At 47.4% G+C, this 20,956-nt stretch overlaps 2 protein-coding genes across 4 annotated transcripts in view; one reads left to right on the top strand and one right to left on the bottom strand.

Moving 5' to 3' along the window:
• The window catches only part of MAP1A (microtubule associated protein 1A), a 140,447-nt gene that overhangs the window by 65,748 nt on the left and 53,743 nt on the right, over positions 1–20,956 (top strand). The gene's annotated exons all lie outside the window — the stretch shown is intronic.
• PPIP5K1 (diphosphoinositol pentakisphosphate kinase 1) overlaps positions 9,477–20,956 on the bottom strand; it is a 222,927-nt gene continuing 211,447 nt past the window's right edge. Inside the window, exon 31 of one of the 2 annotated variants that reach the window (XM_032768646.2) lies at positions 9,477–9,851. In XM_032768646.2, the coding sequence (XP_032624537.1) occupies positions 9,850–9,851 (2 nt within the window). In that variant the 3' untranslated portion in view covers positions 9,477–9,849. Of the gene's footprint in view, positions 9,852–17,233; positions 17,672–20,956 lie in introns of those variants that run through there. The other variant, XM_032768645.2, reaches the window with a different exon arrangement.

Raw genomic sequence — 20,956 nt, 5'->3', positions numbered from 1 at the left:
AGGACGTGATCATTCCCCTCTATTTCGCATTGGTGAGCCTCATCTGGAGTACTGTGTCCAGTTTTGGGCTCCACGCTACAAGAAGGATGTGGAAAATTGGGAAAGAGTCCAACGGAGGGCCACGAAAATGATTAGGGGCTGGAGCACATGACTTACGAGGAGAGGCTGAGGAACTGGATTGTTTAGTCTGCAGAAGAGAAGAATAGGGGGGGATTTTGATAGCTGCTGTTTCCACTACCTGAAAGGGGGTTCCAAAAGAGGATGGATCTAGACTGTTCTCAGTGATACCAGATGACAGAACAAGGAGTAATGGTCTCAAGTTGCAGTGGGGGGGGTTAGGTTGGATATGAGGAAAACCTTTTTCACTAGGAGGGAGGTGAAGCATTGAAATGGGTTCCCTAGGGAGGTGGTAGAATCTCGTTCCTTAGAGGTTTTTAAGGTCAGGCTTGACAAAGCCCTGGCTGGAATGATTTAGTTGGGGATTGGTCCTGCTTTGAGCAGGGGGTTGGACTAGATACCTCCTGAGGTCCCTTCCAACCCTGATATTCTATGATTCTATGGCCCTGGGGCTGGCCGCCAATCAGCTGTTTGATGGGGCTCTGGGGCTGGCCGCCAGTAAGCGAACGGCTGGTGGGAAGTTCTTGGGGTAGGGGTTGGAGAGAAGCGAGCAGCGGGCAGGGAGGGCCTCGGAGGAGGGCTGGAGCAGGGGTGGGAAGAGGTGGAGCACTCACTGGGCAAAAGAAAAGTCAGCGTCTGTGCCTGCATTTGATTGGGTCATCTGAGATTGTCAGCTTTCTGGCTTACATGTGGTTAGCTCCTGTTGGAATTAACTCCCTACATGATTGCAACATTATGCTGGATATATATTACTCATAAAATATTACAGGCAGCTCCCACGTCCTTCACAAATACATTTGAGATTGAGGTGGTTGAATACTGTGGTAATGGGGACTGTAGGAAGGGTGGCCAGCACATCCCTCGGCCCACGCCGCTTCCCACAGCCCCCATTGGCCTGGAGCGGTGAACTGCGGTCAGTGGGAGCTGTGATTGGCCGAACCTGCAGACGCAGCAGGTAAACAAAGCGACCCAGTCCACCAGGGGCTTTCCCTGAACAAGCAGCGGACCAGCTTTGAGAACCACTGCCTTAGATAACTCTTACAGTAGAGGTCTGCGAAAGGAAGACATGCAGAAAACAAGCACTGCTTCTACTAAGTAACCCCTTTGTCCTTTACAGTCATCTTTAATTAAGATGCAAGCTTTGATACCCTGTCTGTCTTCTGCCATAACATTGTTTTTTGTCACACTGCCCCTACATGTGAATGCTCTCCCAGATTTGATCTGCTAGACCACCACCCTCCACCTCAATCAGATCCCTCCTCTGTTCTGCCAGAGATGAAGCAAAAATTAATTATATTTTCTTTATTTTTTAAGAAAAGTAAATTTTTAAATAGAAACACAGTGCTGTGCTCATGGCTAAGTTGACTATGTGGTTGTATTGCTGTAACTCTTTCCCTTTTGCGTCACTTCCCTCCTTGGCCCATCATGAGCAATCTGGGGTAGGGTTTATGACAGGAAAGATGGCTATAGCTGTTTGGAGGAGCACAGAGGTCCTGGTGAGTGGGGCCTCCGTGCCTCAGGTGAGCCGTCCTCCCTGCTGGCTGGAACCCTGCTAACCAGCACAAGACAGAGGAGCCTGTGGCAGCTCAGGGGGAGCCTGTTCGTTCATTAAAGCTCCCAGCACACGTCTGGAATCTGACAGACAGTTTTATAGACGTTAGAGACAGAAAAGCTCTATTATTTAGGTCAGCCGCTTGTCCATCCCTACTGCTCTAGCTGGGCCGAACTCTCCTTAGGGTATTCACTAGTGCTGTGTCCAGTCCAGTGCTGAGTTTTTGAAATGACAAAGCTTTCACCACTTCCCTAGGGGAGACTAAATACCAAAGTCTAAAACAGCTAGTTAGCTCTTTGCTGAACTTCGAACCCTTATGCCTCCCTAAATAATTTGTCTCTCTCCTTGGTGTCTGAAGGGCAGACATCTATTATCATTCTCATGGACTGCTCTGCAGTATGCAAGCTGTTGACTATGAGGTACTGCTGTCCTGCCTGAGAGAAGTGGCAGAGTCCAGGGGAACATACTAAAACCATTTTAATTCATGGAGGGATGTAGCCAAAAGGGCCAATCTCTCTCCTGTCTTATTCAGCATCCACATGGAGCCACCAGATAAACTGGTTAGAGGCTGTGCAATAAAGAGCCAACAATATGCAGATGCCACATGCCTCTATTTATCCTTCACTACATGCAAATGGTTCACTATCACCAAGATGGCCCAGTGCTTGGATGAGATCAGCTCATGGCTGAAGAACAGCCAGATGAAGCTGAAACCTTGCCACAAGTCTGTGATACTGGTGGCAGAGGAAAACACTATGAGGAGTTTGCAGCGGTGGTGCAGTCTCCTCTGGTTGAAGATGTCAGTTCAGGGCAACTGCACCTATATTTCCCAAGTGTGGATCAAAAAGGGCACCCACTCTCAGGCTTCCAACTCCCCAGCTCTTGCCTTTCCTGGATGGGAGATCTGTGTGTCTCTTCCTTTTGATTGGGGTATTTCCAAGCTGCACAGTTCCCTGCTGTCACAGTGTTATTCCCCACAGGCAGGTTGCCCAAGGATACCTTCTTGCTTTTTCTTTAAAGACAGTTAACAGTGTAATAGCTACAGCTGTTAGATGCCACACAGCACTTCCTATGCAAGCCTATTTTATTCTTAAGGTAAAAGTACTACTGAAAAAAATACCTTCAAACAATAAAAGAACCTATACACATGCTAATAAGCTTACCAGAGAATCCCACAACCCTAACATGGGCTCTGACAGGAGCAGTCATTCAGCACCCCATCTAATGGGTTTCCTTTGTGGTCACAATTCATCACAACTTCAGCTCAGAAAAGAACACTCATACCATGTTTAGTCCACCCTTTATACAGTTGACGGGTCTTTGATCTGGAGTTTCCAGGAGCAGGAACAGGTCATTTGTATTCCCTTCACCCCCAAGGAAATTGACTTTACATGCACTGTCCCCAAAGTCCTTTGAAGTTCCTAGAAAAGTTACGTACAGTCCTACAATAACAATTAAACAATTGCATTTTCAATACAATGTACCCCAAAAGTATTAACCTTTATTCAGTAAAGTTTATCTTAATTCCATAAGGTTTGTCCAGGATATTACATTGCTTGGATAAGATCAGCCCATGGATGAAGAACAGCTGGCTGAAGCTGAAATGGAGCCAGATGGGGGTGATGCTTGTTACAGAGAAAAGCCCTGTGCGGAGTTTGCTGCTGCAGTGCAGTCTCCTCTGGTTGAAGGCACACACCCACAACTGGTAAATTCAGTCCATAATTTAAGAAAATGCTGAGCTCTTACATAGCAACATCTGCCAGCAGCATTCTGTACTGTCTGTCTCTGGTTGGGTAGAGCGCTCTGTCCCATCCTGATGAACAATAACCTGGCCTGATTTATACACACATTCATCCCCTCTCATCTGGACTACAAGAATGTGATATACCTGGACATGAAGCCATCTCCTTGTGAAACTACTTCTAGTACAGAACTCTGCAGCACATCTCCTCAGCAACACTGGCTACCACAAGTGCATCAGACCTGTCCTCTCTCTGCATTAGCTTCCCAAAGAATAGTGAGTTATGGTCAAAATCTTGCTTGTTATCATAAAGGCACTCAACATACCTAAAAGAGCCTGAAGCTCCAGGATGAAGACAGAGATCAACACTCTGATCTTCTGGCCTAATAGAGCCCTCACTACAAGCATAAACTAATCCATGGATGAGACAGCTTTCTCAGAGGCCTGTCCAAGACTGTGTAACGAGCTCCTACAGGAACGAAAGATCACCACAAACCTCAGTCCTTTTATCCCAAGTCCAAGTGCATTTCTTTGAGCTGTCTTCTGTCATATAAACACAGAGCAGCATGGACATATAATTTACTAAAAAAAAAGAAAAAGAAAATACTTGAACAAAAGATTTTATTGTATACACAGCTTTCCTCCTGGGGAGAGGGTGAGAGAGAGAATTAACTGTACAGGACAAGTGCTAGTCATGTTGTTTCGTGCATTCCTGGAAGGAACTTTTACTACTGTGAGGAATGCGGTATAAATATCTGTCTGGCATATTCTAGAACAGGGGTCGGCAACCTTTGGCATGCAGCTTGCCAGGGTAAGCACCCTGGAGGGCCGGGCCTGTTTGTTTACCTGCCGCGTCCTCAGGTTTGGCTGATCGCGGCTCCCACTGGCCACGGTTCGCCGCTTCTGGCCCATGGGGGTGGCGGGAAGCAGCGGCCAGCACATCCCTCAGCCCGCGCCGCTTCCCGCCACCCCAATTGACCTGGAGCGGTGAACTGCGGCCACTGGGAGCCACGATCGGCTGAATGTGCAGACACGGCAGATAAACAAACTGGCCCGGCCCGCCAGGGTGCTTACCCTGGCGAGCCGCGTGCCAAAGGTTGCCAAGCCCTGTTCTAGAAATACATACGTATTGATAATTAGCATGTCCTAGCCCCCTCTTTTCCTTAGGCAGTGCTTAGGGCTTGTCAACATGGGGAAATTTACCAGCAGAACTGTACCAGTATAATTATATTGGTATAGCTCCCCTTGGGAATACATAGTTTGGAATAATCCACATAGGGGCTTATGCCAGTACAGTTTTGTTGGTAAACTTCCTCCTGTAGCCCAGGTCTTAGCCAAGTGCAGCATAAATTAGTCCTTAATCAGTTCGTTGCTTTTTTGCTTCCACTCCACTGACAAGTGTAGCTTTCCAAGTTTGGCAGTTTCCTGGAGAGTCCTAAATTCATGCTTCTCTTCAATCCATTAGGTTCTTCCCTGCTTTGAGATCATTGCAGTCTGTAAATTCACCAGTAGCATTGCTACATTCAGAATTTTGCCCTGCAAAGCCATTACTCGGATTTTTAAAACTAAAATGTGGTTGCATTTTGCTGGCTATTTATGGGACCCAGAATCTTGAAGTACAAATTTGTAGATCCAAAGGCAAAGTAGATTTGCACTAAATAACAACCTAGAATAGCCTTTGAATCCTTCCTGGGATGTCAAGGTGAATGCAGCAGGCGAAACCTTTTTTCCCCACTTTGTATTTTTTTTTTTAACTATAAACAAATGTATTCAAATGCTAACCTCCAATAAACATAGAGCCACAGGACTCCAGGCTTCAGAATCCAACTTCCAAGTGCTCTTGGGGTATATCTACACTGCAGTGTAAGTCCAAAGTCAGTGGGACTCGAGTCAATGAACCATGAGTTTGAGAAATCAGGGCTTTTTTTACCTGGGAGTTATCAGGAGTATCAAGTTTAATGTGCCCTTTTCTTGATGTAAGATCTTTTGGATGACACTCAGATTTTGACTGAGAACTTTCTCAGCTCTTTATTAAAGAGACAGAGTGTTCTGAATCTAAAACACACTGCTTTTCTCCTCAGTGGTTTCCCTGATGTCATAAACCTACTCGCGCTTCAGTCATCAATAGATTCTTCCAGGAAAAAACACAGTAGATAAGCCCTGAATTCCTTACATTAAAAAATAAAAGTGGAAAAAAGTCTTATACCTTTCAGGCCTAGTGTATCTGTAATAAAGAAGGGAAAAAGGGCATAAACCCAGTTTCCCCCCCCTTCAGATGGCCTCTTCCCAGCTGCCCTACCCTCTGCCACACTGAAATTGTTCTAATCTGACCCCATCTCTGGCTTTTCGTTGCCTCCCTGTAGATGGGGCAGTGGGATGTAAGAGTTGGTTGCTGCTAGTCAAAAAATGAGCTTTCACTGGCCTGTGGGTGGCGGAATGGCCTAGATATGCAGATCTGATTTCAGCATCTGAGATTTATGTTGGTATTAATGAGAATCTGCAGGTAAATCTGCAACAGACAGTTCGACTCCCATCCAGGGAAGTCTCCTGAGAAGACTGTTCTAAAGATGGGACTCAGGTTTACTTGCAGTTTTATTCATAGTTCATGGAGATAAATAATTCAGCACAAGTTATTGATTTTATGTCCATTTGTTCTTAGTTCCTGATTTCATCTGAGCTCCATCTTTGCAAGGAAAGTGTGAGCTGCAGCAGTGAGCTAATGTTACTGCAGGGCACAATTAGGGAATGGAACAGGCTCCCTGACAATGAACATTGGCACCCAGAAAATGTATGTATGTATCTTTGTTGAACTCATGTCTTTGCCAGTTGTAGCTCAGTAGGCACTGCTAGGGAGAACAGATCTGTAACTGACTAAGATGATTTACAATTTATCTGACCCATATTTGTGGGACCTGTACTTTATCCTCTCATAATGGACATGTACCTGGAAAGAACAGCCCTCTGGGAGCTATGGTTGCCTCCCTGCAGCCACTTTATGTGGCTGACTGCTGATAACTTCTATAGAAGTTATTGCAAATGGTCTCTGTAGCTACTCTCTTTTTCACAGGTTCTTTTAATCACCTTCAAACTTCTGTCTGTTCTGAGAGCAGCGTTCACAAAATGCAGGGTGCCGCTAGGATCCATGTAAAAACTGTGTGTGATAAGTTCAGTGATGTGGACTCTGCAGTTTGAGAGGATATCAATAAACTATTCAACTCTGAGAATACAAGAGAAAGTGTCCACAGTGACAGAAACTCACAGGCATTGCAGTCATGGCTGTTTCAAGCACTGTTATACTGAGGAGAGGATGGGAGAAAGATAGCAAAATATTGGTCAAAATCAGATCATTTTGTACACAAGTGAAACCCTGCTCCTTATATAAATGATTTGCCTAGACCACTCAGCTACAGAAAGAGCAGTATCTTCAGAGTATTGTTAATGTTCCTTAGCCCATTCTTCAAGCTTTACTCTGCCTAGCTAGCTTCCTATTATCAGTGTGTCTGTCTGATAGTCCCCTGTTGGGGTTTTGTCAGCACTGTCCTCGTGGTCTCCCTGAAGAGCAGCATGGTATTTGTTATCTGAATAAATAACACGGCGTCTTTCAAATCAGGGGCACTGGAATGAAACTCCTCTTCATAAAGATGTTAGCAGGCCTTTTGACTCTGGTGTTCAAGCCCTGAATATAAAGAGCTGAAAGCACCATATCCCAGGAATCTGATCCTTCCCAAGGCAGCTGATGACTATTACAAGAGCTTGACCAGCTGGTTTCAGAGCAAGGGATGACATCTGAGAAGGTTAAACCATTTCTAAGAACAAGAGAGCTCTTCTGTGTTGCGGCAGAATTATAACACCTCATCTTTCAGTTTTCACGGGGTCGCTCACTTTGTCTGAGTCAGTCCCATTTCTTTATTATTTCTATTTCTAGTCTGTCTTGGGCCCTCTTTCTGCTTTTCCTCTTCTCTCTTTCTCTCTATCTGTCTGAGATACATAAAAGATCTAATATTCCTCTTCCTGAAGGATGTCCCTGTGTGCATGAGTAACTAATGCTGACAGAAGCAGACAAAGCAGCAGAACCAGGAAGGACATCGTTGCGGGGATCACACTGTCTCTCTTCAGTGGTAGTTGAGTGTCTCTTCCAAACAGGATTTTGAAGAAATGGTTCCTAAGGTCTAGGGATACTAAAAAGCCTCAGGTGATCACTAATCACTGTGATCACTAATCCCTCCCCACTTTGTGTTGCATCATCCATCTCTCTGCTCCATAACTACCTTCCCTAATGCCATGGAGTTCTATACTGCTGTCTGGTGTGAAGTTCCTATTGCTATTCTCACCATGTGGTGCTTTCCTTTAATTTCCCCTTTCTTGTTCCTTCCTGTCCTTCATTCATTGCTGATATTTGCAGCACTTTTCCAGCTTTGCTTCATAATCCTCTTTATCCCCTTCCGTTGAGAAGACTTAGAATCATCTGTCTTCATTTTCCCTAAAAAGCAACAAAGAGTCCTGTGGCACCTTATACACTAACAGAAGTATTGGAGCCTAAGCTTTCGTGGATGAATACCCACTTTGTCAGAGGCATGTTTTTATGAGTTTTTATGCTTTTATGAGTTGCTTTGGGTACGTCCAGATTACCCGCCATATTGGCGGGTAGGAATCGATTTATCGGGGATCGATATATCGCATCTCGCTGAGATGCAAAGTATCAATCCCCAAACACGCTCCCTGTCGACTCCGGAACTCCACCGGAGTGAGCGGCAGTAGCAGAGTTGACGGGGGAGCTGCGGCCTGCGATCGTGTGCTATGAGGATGGGAGGTAAGTTGGAATAAGATACGTAGTTATTCCCGTAGCTGAAGTTGCGTATCTTACATCGACACCGCCCCCTTCCCCAGTGTAGACCAGGCCTTAGTTAAATTAGGATCACCATTTTTAAAACCTTCTGTTCTGGGACAAAAGTTGGACCAGCATATTGGCACAGAAAATGGGGTTTGAGGGATTATTTAAGATAGAAGCTGAAGGGAAGTTAATGACAGGTGCTGATGATCACATGGGTCAGACAAAGACACTTCTAGTAACTTTTTATCTGGGAAAAGATAAGAACAGAAATTACAGCTGGAGTAGGGTCTGCTTGAGATCACATTGGTAAATCTGGAGAAAGTAAGAGGGTATCAGTTTATGGAGTTTAAAAGTAGGTACATAGCTAAAAGTTAAAATGTTATGAATCTGCATACTGATGTGAGAAGCTTAAAAGCCAAAACAGGCAAACTGGAATGCCTGGCTGTAAGGAGGAGCTTGGTGTGATAGGACAGCAAATCAGTGGGACACTGTAATAGCTGGCTGAGCACTATTTGGAGAAGACAGAATAGGTTGTAGAGGACAGAGGATTGGCAGGTCAAAGAGACAACGAAGTCTGAAATAATTATACTAATGGATGACTTCAGCTATCCACATATAAATGGCTCAGATGTCACAATGAGACCAAGTTTACAAGCAATTTCTCAACAGTTTAAACAGTTGCTTCTTGGGGACAGCTAGTGTCAGAGCAACCATGAAGAGAGGCTAGTCTCAGTTTAATTCTAAGTAAGAGAAATTCCTATGACATTTTGGGGTTCAGCTCTGACCAGTGAGAGAGGTTGTGTCACCCTGCGCTGTACAACCCTGGATGTGTTAAATGCTCTGCTGCTGTGGCTCACAGCCCAGACACCAGCAGACAAACATGCAGTTCTCCGAGCATCTGTATACTGTGCAGTGCTTGTTCAGCTCTCTGACTCCAACAGCCTGCCTATAATACAACAGCTCAGTCCTAGTCTCCATCACTCTTGGTTACTGCTTGCAAGCTAACTCCAATACACACTCCCAAATTTCCCTAAAGTCATCTGCTGTGAGAAGTGTACTACCTTCTCCTGGAAACTCAGAGAATAATAAGATGCATTGCTCCTTTAAAGAGAGAAAAGCACAATTAATTAATCTGGAGTTAACAATCACTTCAATTCAAACAGAGCACTGGGTTGGTTTAGATTAAAAGTAAAATGAGTTTAATCAACAAGAGTGAGGTGTTAAATGAGTTTAGGTACAGGTGATGAAGACAAAAATGGTTTCAAGCAAATAAAAGTAAAAATATGCTTTCTAATGGCTAAGGCTTAATGAGTTACAGCCTTGGCTCAAGGTAGCTTTCTTACCAGTCTTTCCAGTTATGGCTGACTTTCCCTCAGTCAGGACCTTCCACAGATGTACAAGGTACTGATTTCCCTTGTCTTCCTAGGTGAAAGATGCCAAAATGGCTCTGTTTCCCCTTATATTTCTCAGGATTCGTGGACCTTGTTTCAAGGGGCAGGATGACCTTGGGCTGTTCCTCTCATGCTGATTTGTATGTAAAATGAAGCCTTCCATCGTTTTGATTCAACAATGCTCCTTTCTCTCTTGTCTGGGAGAAAATCTGTTTCTTCCTGTGTAGAGGAAAGCATAATATCAATAAGTGTCCATAATTTCTCATGTAACCCTTCTGCCCCTCTGAGTTGGCAGCAACAAGGGCCGGGTTCAGTATCCAGGGCTTCCGTTTCAATAACACCATGCATAACCGGCTCGAGCCCCCACCCAGTGACCTGGGACACTTACATACCACACCCTCCTGGGCGCCTCTAGGAGGCAATACTTCCCCTCTCACAAGCACGGAGTCTGAGTGTAGCAAAACCTTTTAATAAAGGAAGGAATCAATGCGGCATCCCTTTGGAGAAATACAACACACAACAGAGTTATAACACAAACCATAAACAGAAAAACCCACACCCCAAGTACATTTGGCAGTGTCCTTTTCCCTTAGGGTCTTAAGTCCAATCACTCCAAAGTCCAACAACCCAAAAGTCTCTGGTCAATGCCACCCCAGAATCAAGAGTCTATCTGTAGAGGTCCCTCCCCCAGCCTGGTGAAAGGGGCACCTTACGTGTTCCAGGGCCAACTGCCCTGCATCTCTGGTGTTCTGCTCCACCTTCTCCACAACTGCTCCGCCTTACCAGCCGCTCCACTCTGCTCTGCTCCTCAGCCATCCTCACAAACTGCTCCACTCCACCAGCTGCCTCGTGAGCTGCTCCAGTTCTCCCTGCAAACTGCTTCTGGCTTCCACACGTCCACAGCTACTCCGCTTTGCCAGCCGCTCCGCTCCACCAGCTGTCCTGTGGTCCGCTCAGCCATCCCCACAAACTACTCCACTCTACGCAGTGCTCTGTTCTGCAGTATAGCTCGCAGGCTCCCCCACTAGTTAGCACAGCACTCAGTGCTCCCAGCTCAGTAATTCAGCTCTTTTATGATTTCAGCTCTTAGTGATCTCAGCACATAGTAGGGGAGCCCCATGAGTGCTAGTGCACCATTAGCCCAAAGTGAGTTCAGCTCAGCAACCTGTATCTAGAGTCTTAAGGGGAAAAAAATCAACTCTGAGACATTCCACAGTGGAGAGAGGAGGGGTGGAACTGGTGCTTCTGGCTCCACAAGGCAACTACACCCCAGGCACAGATACCTGCCCCAACCTCTCTCAATTCATAGGTTTTGGAACCCCTGTCCCATGTTTAGCAAGTACCACCAACTGAGGTTGAGTCACTTCTGTCACAAAAGCAGTCCACAGCTCCCCATTCACACAATCAGGGTGACAAACTTTCTTTTCTCCTGCACCCATAACAAAGAAATTGGGGATCCCAGAGCTGTTAAAATCACCATCCCAAGCTGCTGTGGGTTTATGCTAAGTGTGAGGTGGATACCAATGCAAATCTTTCCACACCCTTTGAAATTCTTGGAATTCTTTCCACACTCCCTCAATTCACCATCAGATGTCAGGGTAATGCTCTTCCTGACTCTGCTTACACTCAGATAGTGTTAATGCATGCTTTTCACAATGATACTAATTATTAGTGTGTCTCAGACTTTCATCAAAAGATGTTATTGATAGGTAATAAGGGTAATAATTGGAGATATACCAATCTCCTAGAACTGGAAGGGACCCTGAAAGGTCATTGAGTCCAGCCCCCTGCCTTTATTAGCAGGACCAATTTTTGCCCCAGATCCCTAAGTGGCCACCTCAAGAATTGAGCTCATAACCCTGGGTTTAGCAGGCCAATGCTTAAACCACTGACCTGTCTTTCCCCTCGCATTTATAATGCAGTAATATAATATACAATCAGGTGATTCAGTTGCATATCATTTAAGGTTCAGATCACTGCAAGAGGCTGTCTCCTCCACTCACTAGGTTGATGGCTTTGTTTACTTTTTATGCAAATATGCCTTCATTGTCTCTTCCTGACGACTAGGCTGGTCAAACAATCAGATTAAGAAATGTGTATTTAAGGCAAACTGGACCTATGCATTGCTTACCAAACACATTTTCAGACCATAATTCTAGCACATATCCATAACTGTACACACGACCTGAAAAAGAGCTTTGGATCAGCTTGAAAGCTTGTCTCTCTCACCAGCAGAAGTTAGTCCAATAAAAGATATTACTTCACCCACTTTATCTCTCTGTACACATCCCGTGCATATATCACACAAGAATATTAATGATCAGTGAGTTAGTTTTCCGATGATATGTTACATGCCACCGTTTGGGTATAATATCATGACAACAGTGTGTTAAGTGTAGTTTGTCAGACCTGACAAGAATTGTTGACAAGAGCAGTGAAACACCCATGGACTTCTGGGTCACAGATGGTTCAACACCTAACTATAGCTGAGCCACAAAGACATAGATGGCATGATATGATTAAGTTCAACAGTTCCTTGAGGTAGAAATGTCCCCAAAATTTGCACAGTGCCACAACACTTTAGATCTAAGGTGCCACAGGATTCTCTGCTGTTTTAACACTTTAGATAGAAGTTTTAAAAAACAGGGAACCTCCTCAAAAGTGAAGGAATTAAAATCCTTAGACCACATGGAGAATGCCTAAGCAACCATACAAGATCTCAGAAGATATGGGTATGTATCCCTAAAGAAGAAAGGGAACAGAAGGGGGTGATGGTGGAGTGGAATAAAATGGTTAAATGGAAAGGTTCAGGAAATTATTCAAGACAAACAAGTATCCTTCAGAAAACCCGAATACAGCCAATAAAATGGAGCAAAAATGACAGAAGGTAAAATGTTAAGATGGAAATTAGGGGAGCTGAGAGGGATTGTTAGAGCCTAATACATAAAAACAAGTAAGAAATTCTTTCAGTATATGAGACGGAGGGAGTGTATGAGACTAAAGCCTACTGGAAGAAAAGAAGGGAGCTGTGCAGTATCTGCATACAGTGAAACAGGGCTTCCCTGTGTAATGCACCTTGCCTGGTATGCACCTGGCAGCCCTGCCTGGGTTTCGGCAGCCCAGATGCATTGTCACACATCCAGCTGGGCTGCAGGGACAGCTGCAGTTGCTGTTATGGACCACCAGAGGTTGTTGTGGCAGCTGCTCTGCCAGGCAGCCATGCGGCCTCACTTCCCTCCTCCCTGGATCACAGCAGGAAGGACCGGATGGTAGCAGTGGTAACAGGCACAAGGGAAAAGGTGAGGGGTCCAGTACTGGTGCCAGTCTCCCTAGCACCCTCCCTTCCTCCCAGCCAGCCTTCCAGCCCCAGCTAACTACCAGCCACCAGCTCTCAGCTTCCTCTGCACCCAGCTACCCGCAAACAGCATCCACCTAATCTAGCACTGCACACACTCTTCAGCAGTTCCAGTCTCTGTCATCTTCAGATATCTTCTAGGACTCTCTCATCCACCTCTGGACCCCCTCACACCAGACAGCACCCACTCGACCACAACTTCCGACCCCCTCTGGAACTTACCTACACATGTAGCCTGGCATCTCCCCAGGACTCCATCCTATTGGCCCCACCACACCTGCCATGATCTGTGCAGCTCTGTATCCTGCCCCTGCCGTTGCTTGGGGTAGGGTGTGTTGAGGGTAAGCTGAAGTTTAGGGTCATATACAAATAATTTGCCAACATGACTAGAGAATCACTTGGTTTGTTACTCTATAGTCTACGCTCATTGCTTACACTGGGACACCTCCAATCTCTCCAGTCTCCCCCAAGCTCCCTGTGTGCTACCCTCTCTCCATTTTAGGGAATCCCTGCAGGCCCCCCCCCCACCGCACCTCCTGCATGCTAGAGCTCTGTGTAGCCTCCCATTTTCCCCTTCCCCATGCCAGAGGCTCTGTATCTCTCTTTTTTGTACAATCTAAAGGGTCGCACACTTCGTTGCTTATATAAGATGAGCTGTAGTTCCCTAGGTCACCGCTTCCACACCCTCACCACCATCTCCTTTTTCTCTCCCACATCCCTCTGGGGTCCTGCTTTCTTCCTACTCCACTCTCATCCCGCATCCAGGTCCCTGCTTCTCCACCCACACATTCCCCGCTCTGGGTCCCTGGTTCTCCCCCTCCCCCCACAACTAAGAGAGCATTAGAAAGAGGGTTTCTAGCGGGGAAGCAGGGACCAAGGGGAGAAAGTGGGGACCCAAGAGAGGAGAGTGGGAGAATGTGGATGGGATAATCAGCAGCACCCCAGAGCAGGGAGGGAGGGAGTGGAGGAAGGAGAGCAGTGAAAGGGGGGAACCAGGTACTCAGAATGGAGGTTGGGGAGCAGTGGAAGGTGAAAGTCAAAACTCAAAGAGGAGTGTGCCCTACACTCCATTTGATGGCATTTCTCTGACTGTTTGCCTGTCTTTAAAGGTCCCTCAAATGGCTTTTCCAATTTTCTAATTTTCAACAAAATCAGTAGAATTGTGCCCACTGATGCCTAGAACTTTCCCTGAAATTTTGAAAGTGATTGGCTGCAGTGTTCAAAAGTTATTATGTTACATCCAGACCAACAGGCAGACAGACAGTCAGAGAAATGCCATCAAATGGAGTGTAGGGTCTCACTTAGCTTTGCCAAATATGGGTTCATTATATAACATGCATAAAATCTCACATAAAGCTTAACAAAACTTGGCAGCTGTGGTGAAATGTAGGGGGGCAGGGTGATGAAGGAGCACTTTGGTCAGAGTAATGCAATGCTGCCAGCTCTCATGATGTTTTTGCGATGGTGGGATTTTGGCCAGGGCTGAAGCCATTCTGGTGGTGACCACTGGCACAAGAAGCTCCAGTCCTCTGGCAAATTTGAGCCCTCTGATTTCTTACCCCACTTGCCTGCCTCCTTGTGCAGAATCACCAATCAGAGCTATGGCAGGCAGAGTTGCCTTCCCCCTTCCCATAGCAACCTAAAGGCATTCTCACTGGGGGGAGAGGGGAGTGGAGGAGGGAGCAAAGAGCCTAGCAGTTCAGGTGGGCTCTGCCCCATTCTCCCCTCCCCTACTGTGAGCAATGAGGATAGGACAGTGCTTCTCCCCTCTCCTTGTAGCCAGGGCCTGCGCTTCCATTGAGGCAAACTAGACAATCGCCTAGGGTGCCAGGATTTTCAGGGGGCGGCATTTTGCTAGGAGGGCGGCAGGTGGCTCCAGTGGACCTGCCGCAGTCATGCCTGTGGAGGGTCCGTTGATCTGTGGCTCTGGTGGAGCTGCCGCAGGCATACTTGTGGACGGTCTGCTGGTCCCGCGCGGCTCCGGTGGACCTCCCGCAGGCACGGCTGCGGCAGCTCCACCGGAGCCGCGGACCAACGGACCCTCTGCAGAAATGGCTGCGGCAGCTCCACCGGAGCCGCGGGAGCGGCGTGCGGGGCAGCGAAATGGCCGTGTGCCTAGGGCGCAAAAAACTCTAGCACCGGTCCTGCTTGCAGCACTTGGCCTGGTGAGAGGCAGGTGAAGAGGGAAGAGCTGCCCACTCCAGCCTCGGAGAGGCGGGTGAAGAACCTCAGTAAGGGCAGGGGTGTGCACTGAGGGAGGGTTGAACTGATGGGGGGCTGGGAACCGCATTGAGGGTTACTGAATTGATGGGGGTGAGGGTTGAACAGTTGTTGAGGGGTGGGCTGGGTGGGGGGGCAGAATTAATTGCTAGGCAGGGGGCTGGCAGATGTGGGGGTGAGAGCTCCTGCAACAGGGACCAAAACTGCCGGCCCCAGCACAGACCTGCTGTGGCCAGGAGAGGCGCCCGTCCCTGCTCGCACCAGCGCAGATCCACCCCAGACTTGGCGTGGATGGGGGAGAGGACTCCGGCCCAGGTCCGCTGGACCTGCCAGTGACAGGAGCCCTTCCCTTGATCCAGCATAGCCCCGCTGGAGCTGCCATGGCTGGGGGTAGGTGCCTGTCCCCCAGCCCTGAGCTACTGCGATGAGACAGAGCTGGGGGCAGCCTGCATCCCAAACCCCTCATCCTTGTCCCCACCTCAGAGCCTGCAGCCCCCTGCACCCCAACCCTCTTCCCCAGCCCTGAGCCTCATCCCACACCCCAATCCTCTCATCCCTGACCCCGCCCCAGAACCCTCATTCCCAGTCGTAGCCCTCATCCCTGCATCCAGCCTTTTGTCTCAGTCTTGAGCCCCCTCCCTCAGCCATTAGCCCTCATCCCCAGCCCCCCCCGAGCCCACAACCCCAGCCAGAGCTTTCATCCCCCCATACCCTCTGCCCCAGCCCTGAGCCCCCTACCGCACTGAGAACCCCTTGACCCCATCCCTGCCATATGAATTTTGTTATGTGCATCAATATGAAGGTAATGAGTCACACATCACATCCATATTGGTGCACATAAAATCCATTCCACACATGGATGTTAAAATTTAGAGGGAACACTGACACACACGCAACTGGTAAGGGGGAGTTCAAAAACAAAAAACCCCAACAATATATTCTTTGAATGAATCTCATGATTTTCCAGTCCAATCTCATGATTTTGGAGGTGTGACTAATGATTTTTGCTTCCTGGGGTTGGCAGTACTGGTAATGGTACAGTACCAAGGTTAATGGGTGCAGAGGCACTTGATGGGGAAGGATGTTGAGAGTACAAGGAGGCTCATGAAACCATAGTCCGTCACCCAGGGAGTAAGAGGGAACATATGGGAGGTTTCTCAGACTGGGCTTTGGCACCAACAGAGTTAATAGAAAGCGTTTAGAAGCACTCAAGGTTGGGCTCTGGCTCCAAGAAGGTTAATGAATGAGCTCACTATGTCCTTGGGCTCTGGCACCCAGGGGGTTAACAAATGAGGAACATGTGGAGGTGCTGGGGTCGGGCTCTGGCACGCAGGGGGTTAACAAATGAGGAGCCAGTGGAGATGCTGGGGTTGGGCTCCGGCACCCTGGGGGTTGACAAATGAGGAACATGTGGTGTTGCTGGGGTCAGGGTCTGGCATTGAGTGAGTTATCGAATGAAGAACATGTGGAGGTTCTGGGATCCGGCTCTGGCACCGAGGGGGTTTACGAATGAGGAACATGTTGTGCTGCTGAGATCGGGCTCTGGCTCTGAGGGGGTTAATGAATGAGGAACATGTTGAGATGCTGGGATTGGACTGTGGCACCCAGGGGGTTAATGAATGAGGAACATGTGGTGGTGCTGGGGTCAGGCTCTGGCACGCAGGGGGTTAACGAATGAGGAACATGTGGTGGTGCTGGGGTCGGGCTCTGGCACCGAGCGAATTAACTAATGAGGAACAGGTGGTGGTGCTGGGGTCAGGCTCTGGTACCCAAGGGGTTAACGAATGAGGAACATGTGGAGGTGCTGGGGGTGGGTTCTGGCACCCAGGGAGTTAACAAATGGGACCATGTGGAGGTGCTGGGGGCAAGCTCTGGTACGCTTGGGGTTAACGAATGAGGAACATGTGGAGGTGCTGGGGTCTGGTTCTGGCACCCAGGGGGTTAACAAATGAACATGTGGAGGTGCTGGGGGCAAGCTCTGGCACCCTCAAGGTTAATGAATGAGGAACATGTGATGGTGCTGGGGTTGAGCGCTGGCATCCGGGGTTTGTTTAGTATTCTATTAAGGTTTTGTTATTTTTTACTTTTCAATGCAAACATCACAATACAAAAAGAAAACGAAAAATGTAACTTGTTAACTTAAAATGACTGTGATGAGGTGTACTTGCCCCACACTGGACAAGGAGGGATTAACCCTGTATTCTGGGCAGAGGAAGCGACGCCCCCTCAACCCTGCTGGGCATGCTCCAACTGGATCATCAGTATAAAAGGGAGCAACCCAGCTCAGTCAAGGCCAACTGCCGAAGAGAGAACAGACATTGCAGGTTCCCGCCTGGGAGTTGCTGAAGTCCGAGATCATGAAGGCCAAGGCCTCGAAGACCCAAGCAGATAGTCAGCTTCCTACAGATACCCAGGAGACCTCAGAACCACCTGGAGCTTCACGGACGACCTCTGGACCATGCCCCTGGAAGACACAGTAGGAAGTTGTCTGGGGACTAACCATTGGATCAGGAACTAAGTCAACATGTTTCGGTTGGATCCCTGCTGATCTAGCAACAAGTACACTCACCACTGCTAAGGCTTTGGGCTGTGACCCAGCGGAGTAGGGAGTGCCCGGTGCCCCTACCCTGGTCGCCACCACCCTCTGATCATCAAACTGCTCAGCCTTGCAAGAGAGGGCAGTGACATTGACATGGGCCACTAGGCCACACCTCCCCACTAAGGAGGGCAGCTGTATTGACTCTGGCTATTGGGCCATGCAGCCCTGCTAAGGAGGGCAGCCGTATTGACTTTGGCCACTAGACCACACCGTCCTGCAAGGAAGGACAGCCATATTGACTCTGGCCACTAGGTCGTACCACCCCGAGGCCAAGGATGGGCAGGTGGACTCAGCCTTGGTGCTATAACGCTCCTTCCCCCGCCCCAAAAGGGGCTGGGATGTACTTGCCCCATGACAATGACCGTCTGTGACGTACAACATAGCGTTAGCATACATGTGCAAAAAACTTTTTAACAATCATAATATTAAACTATAAAATCAGATAAATCAAAACTTTACAATTAATGGGGGGACAACACAGATGTGGCAGGGCGGGGAAGAGTGAAAGCAGGAGGAAAAAGAAGCAGGTGAAGAGTCAAGGAGGGAGAAGGGGAAGCAGTAGGAGATCTAGACCTGTCAGTGAGCCTTTGGAACTCCTTAGTCTAATGTTTGTAAAATGCAGCCTGGATATCTTTAAACTCACATAGTTAATCCCTGGAGAGGACAATGGCTGGCTGCGAGGCCAGGGAGATCAGAACACCATTGTTCTATTCATTGATTTACTTTCCCAACTCTGTAAAATCATTCACTTCATAATCACGGCTTCTCTCAGGAACCATTAATACTATGCTGATGAGAGGCCCCGTTTCATAGGTAAATATCCTAATGTTGTTCTCTACTGATGTTTGATTGCTAAAGCCCCAAATCATTTTAATTCTAGTGTCAACTGCTTTCCAGACCTGTTTAACTGGAGGATATTTCTACAACATTTGCAGGAGTGTGCCCTTATCTTTGCCACAGTGTCAGCTTCTATCTGAAGGAAGAGTTTATGGTCTTATGTTAAGAGCTTTAATTTTATGTAGTCTTTGCAGTGTCTAGTACATTCTAAATAGATTCATAGATTCATAGACTCTAGGACTGGAAGGGACCTCGAGAGGTCATCAAGTCCAGTCCCCTGCCCTCATGGCAGGACCAAATACTGTCTAGTCCATCCTACTCTTAAATTTATCCAGAGATGGAGATTCCACAACCTCCCTAGGCAATTTATTCCAGTGTTTAACTAAGGGGGGCATCCAATGTGAAAGGGCTACTGTGGAATCTCTCAGGCAGCAGGTGGAGAGCTAACGGAGGAGGTGGCTAGGTTGTAGGAACTCCATATCACGACAGGCAATTCTGGACAGTGTCCCTTGGAGACAGCTGAGGGTACTGTCCCAGTCGACTAGACTGACACACACTGGTGGAGGAGGAGTGGCTTGGGTTGGACACTGCAGCTGTTGTCTCGCAAGCTGGCAGTGCTCCACCTGCTGCGGAACCCTCCCGCCGTGGTATAGGTAACCGTTATGCTTCGTGATAAAGGAGAGAAGGAATCACACCATATAGTAAAAGGGAATGACTCGTACCCCTAAGCGGGAGGTTTCTGCCACCTGAAAATGGAAAGTAGGGTAGTGGGGTTTCGGAACCTCTGCTGAAGGGGGCGGAGGCACCCATCTCTCGCCTGACATCATTCAGGAGTATTTGCTCTGCTGGGGCTTGTATCCGAAATATTACAGAAGGATTGTAGATTTATCCGCCTGACTAATTACCCATGCTATCATCCATGTGGGCCACAAATGACTATGGAAAGTGTTGATGCTGAGTGGTCAAGAGTGAACTACAGGCTCTGGGAGTACGGTGAAGGATTTGGAGCACAGGTGGTATTCTCTTCGATTCTTCCTGTCAAAGATAGGGGCCCAGGCCAAAGACATATCATGAGGTGAATGCCGGCTGCAAAGATGGTGTCACAGGAGGCTTGGCTTCCTCGACCACGGGTGCTTTCGAGGAGGACTTCTAGGCAGAGATGGCGTTACTCTTTCAGAGGGAAAGACCTATTTTGCAACAGTGGCTAACCTAGTGAGGAGGCTTTAAACTAAGTTCATGGGGAACAGGTGAGCAAAGCCACAAGATAACTGGGGACACGAAGACTGGGAGATGGGATCGCAAAAAGGGATTGTGGGCTACAATGGGCAGAGAGAAAGGAGGGTCAGGGCAAAACTGGAGGCAAGAACAAACCAGTACTTAAGCCTAATAAAAGCGAAAGTATGGGTAATAAGCAGAAAGAATGAGTGCTAATGAATAAATACAACTATGACATGTTTGGCATCACTGAAAACTTGGTGGGATAATACACATATTGGAATTTGGTGTGGATGGTATTAGTTTGCTCAGAAGGACAGATGGGAAAAAGGGAGGAGGTGTTGCCTTTATATTAAAAATGTACACACTTGGACTGAGGTGAGATGGAATAGGAGACGGAGTGTTGAGAGTCTTGGGTTAGAAAAGGGGTAAAAAAAAAGTGATGTCGTGCTAGGAGTCACTACAGGCCACCTAACAGGTGGAAGGCTTTTTTAAAAAACTAAAAATTTCATCCAAAGCCAAGATTGGTGGTGATCCTTATATGTTGGGAAAACACTGGGCACAGACTATCCAATAAGTTTCCTGGACTGCTTGAGACAACTTTTTATTTCAGAAGGTGAAAGCTAGGGGGAAGCTGTTCTAACTTGATTTTAACAAACAGGGGAACTCGTTGAGAATTGAAAGTAGAGAGAACTTGGGTGAGGATCATTGAATCATAGAGTTGCAATTCTAAAGGAAGGGTAAAGGGAGTACAAAGCAAAATAGAGACAAGTTTCAAGGAGGGCGCATTTTGGTAAGCTAGAGAGTGAGGTAAGGTCCCATGGAATTCAAGAACTGAGGAAAAACAACGAGGAGAGTTGCAGTTCTTTCAGTGGACACTAAAAGGGCCAAAAGCAGCTATCCTTACCGATGGGTAGGAAAGAATAGAAAATTGGCAAAAAGACCACCTTGGCTTTATCAGGAGTCTTGCAATGACCTACAAAATAAAAGGATCATATAAAAATGAAAAACTAGTCAGTTACAAGATGAAATAGGCAAAATACCACGAAGCAGGAGCAAATAGAAAGGCAAAGGCACAAAATGAGCTCAAAGCTATGG

Source organism: Chelonoidis abingdonii, chromosome 9, assembly GCF_003597395.2.
Source record: "Chelonoidis abingdonii isolate Lonesome George chromosome 9, CheloAbing_2.0, whole genome shotgun sequence".
Lineage (NCBI taxonomy): Eukaryota > Metazoa > Chordata > Testudines > Testudinidae > Chelonoidis > Chelonoidis abingdonii.
This window is presented reverse-complemented; position numbering and strand designations above follow the sequence as displayed.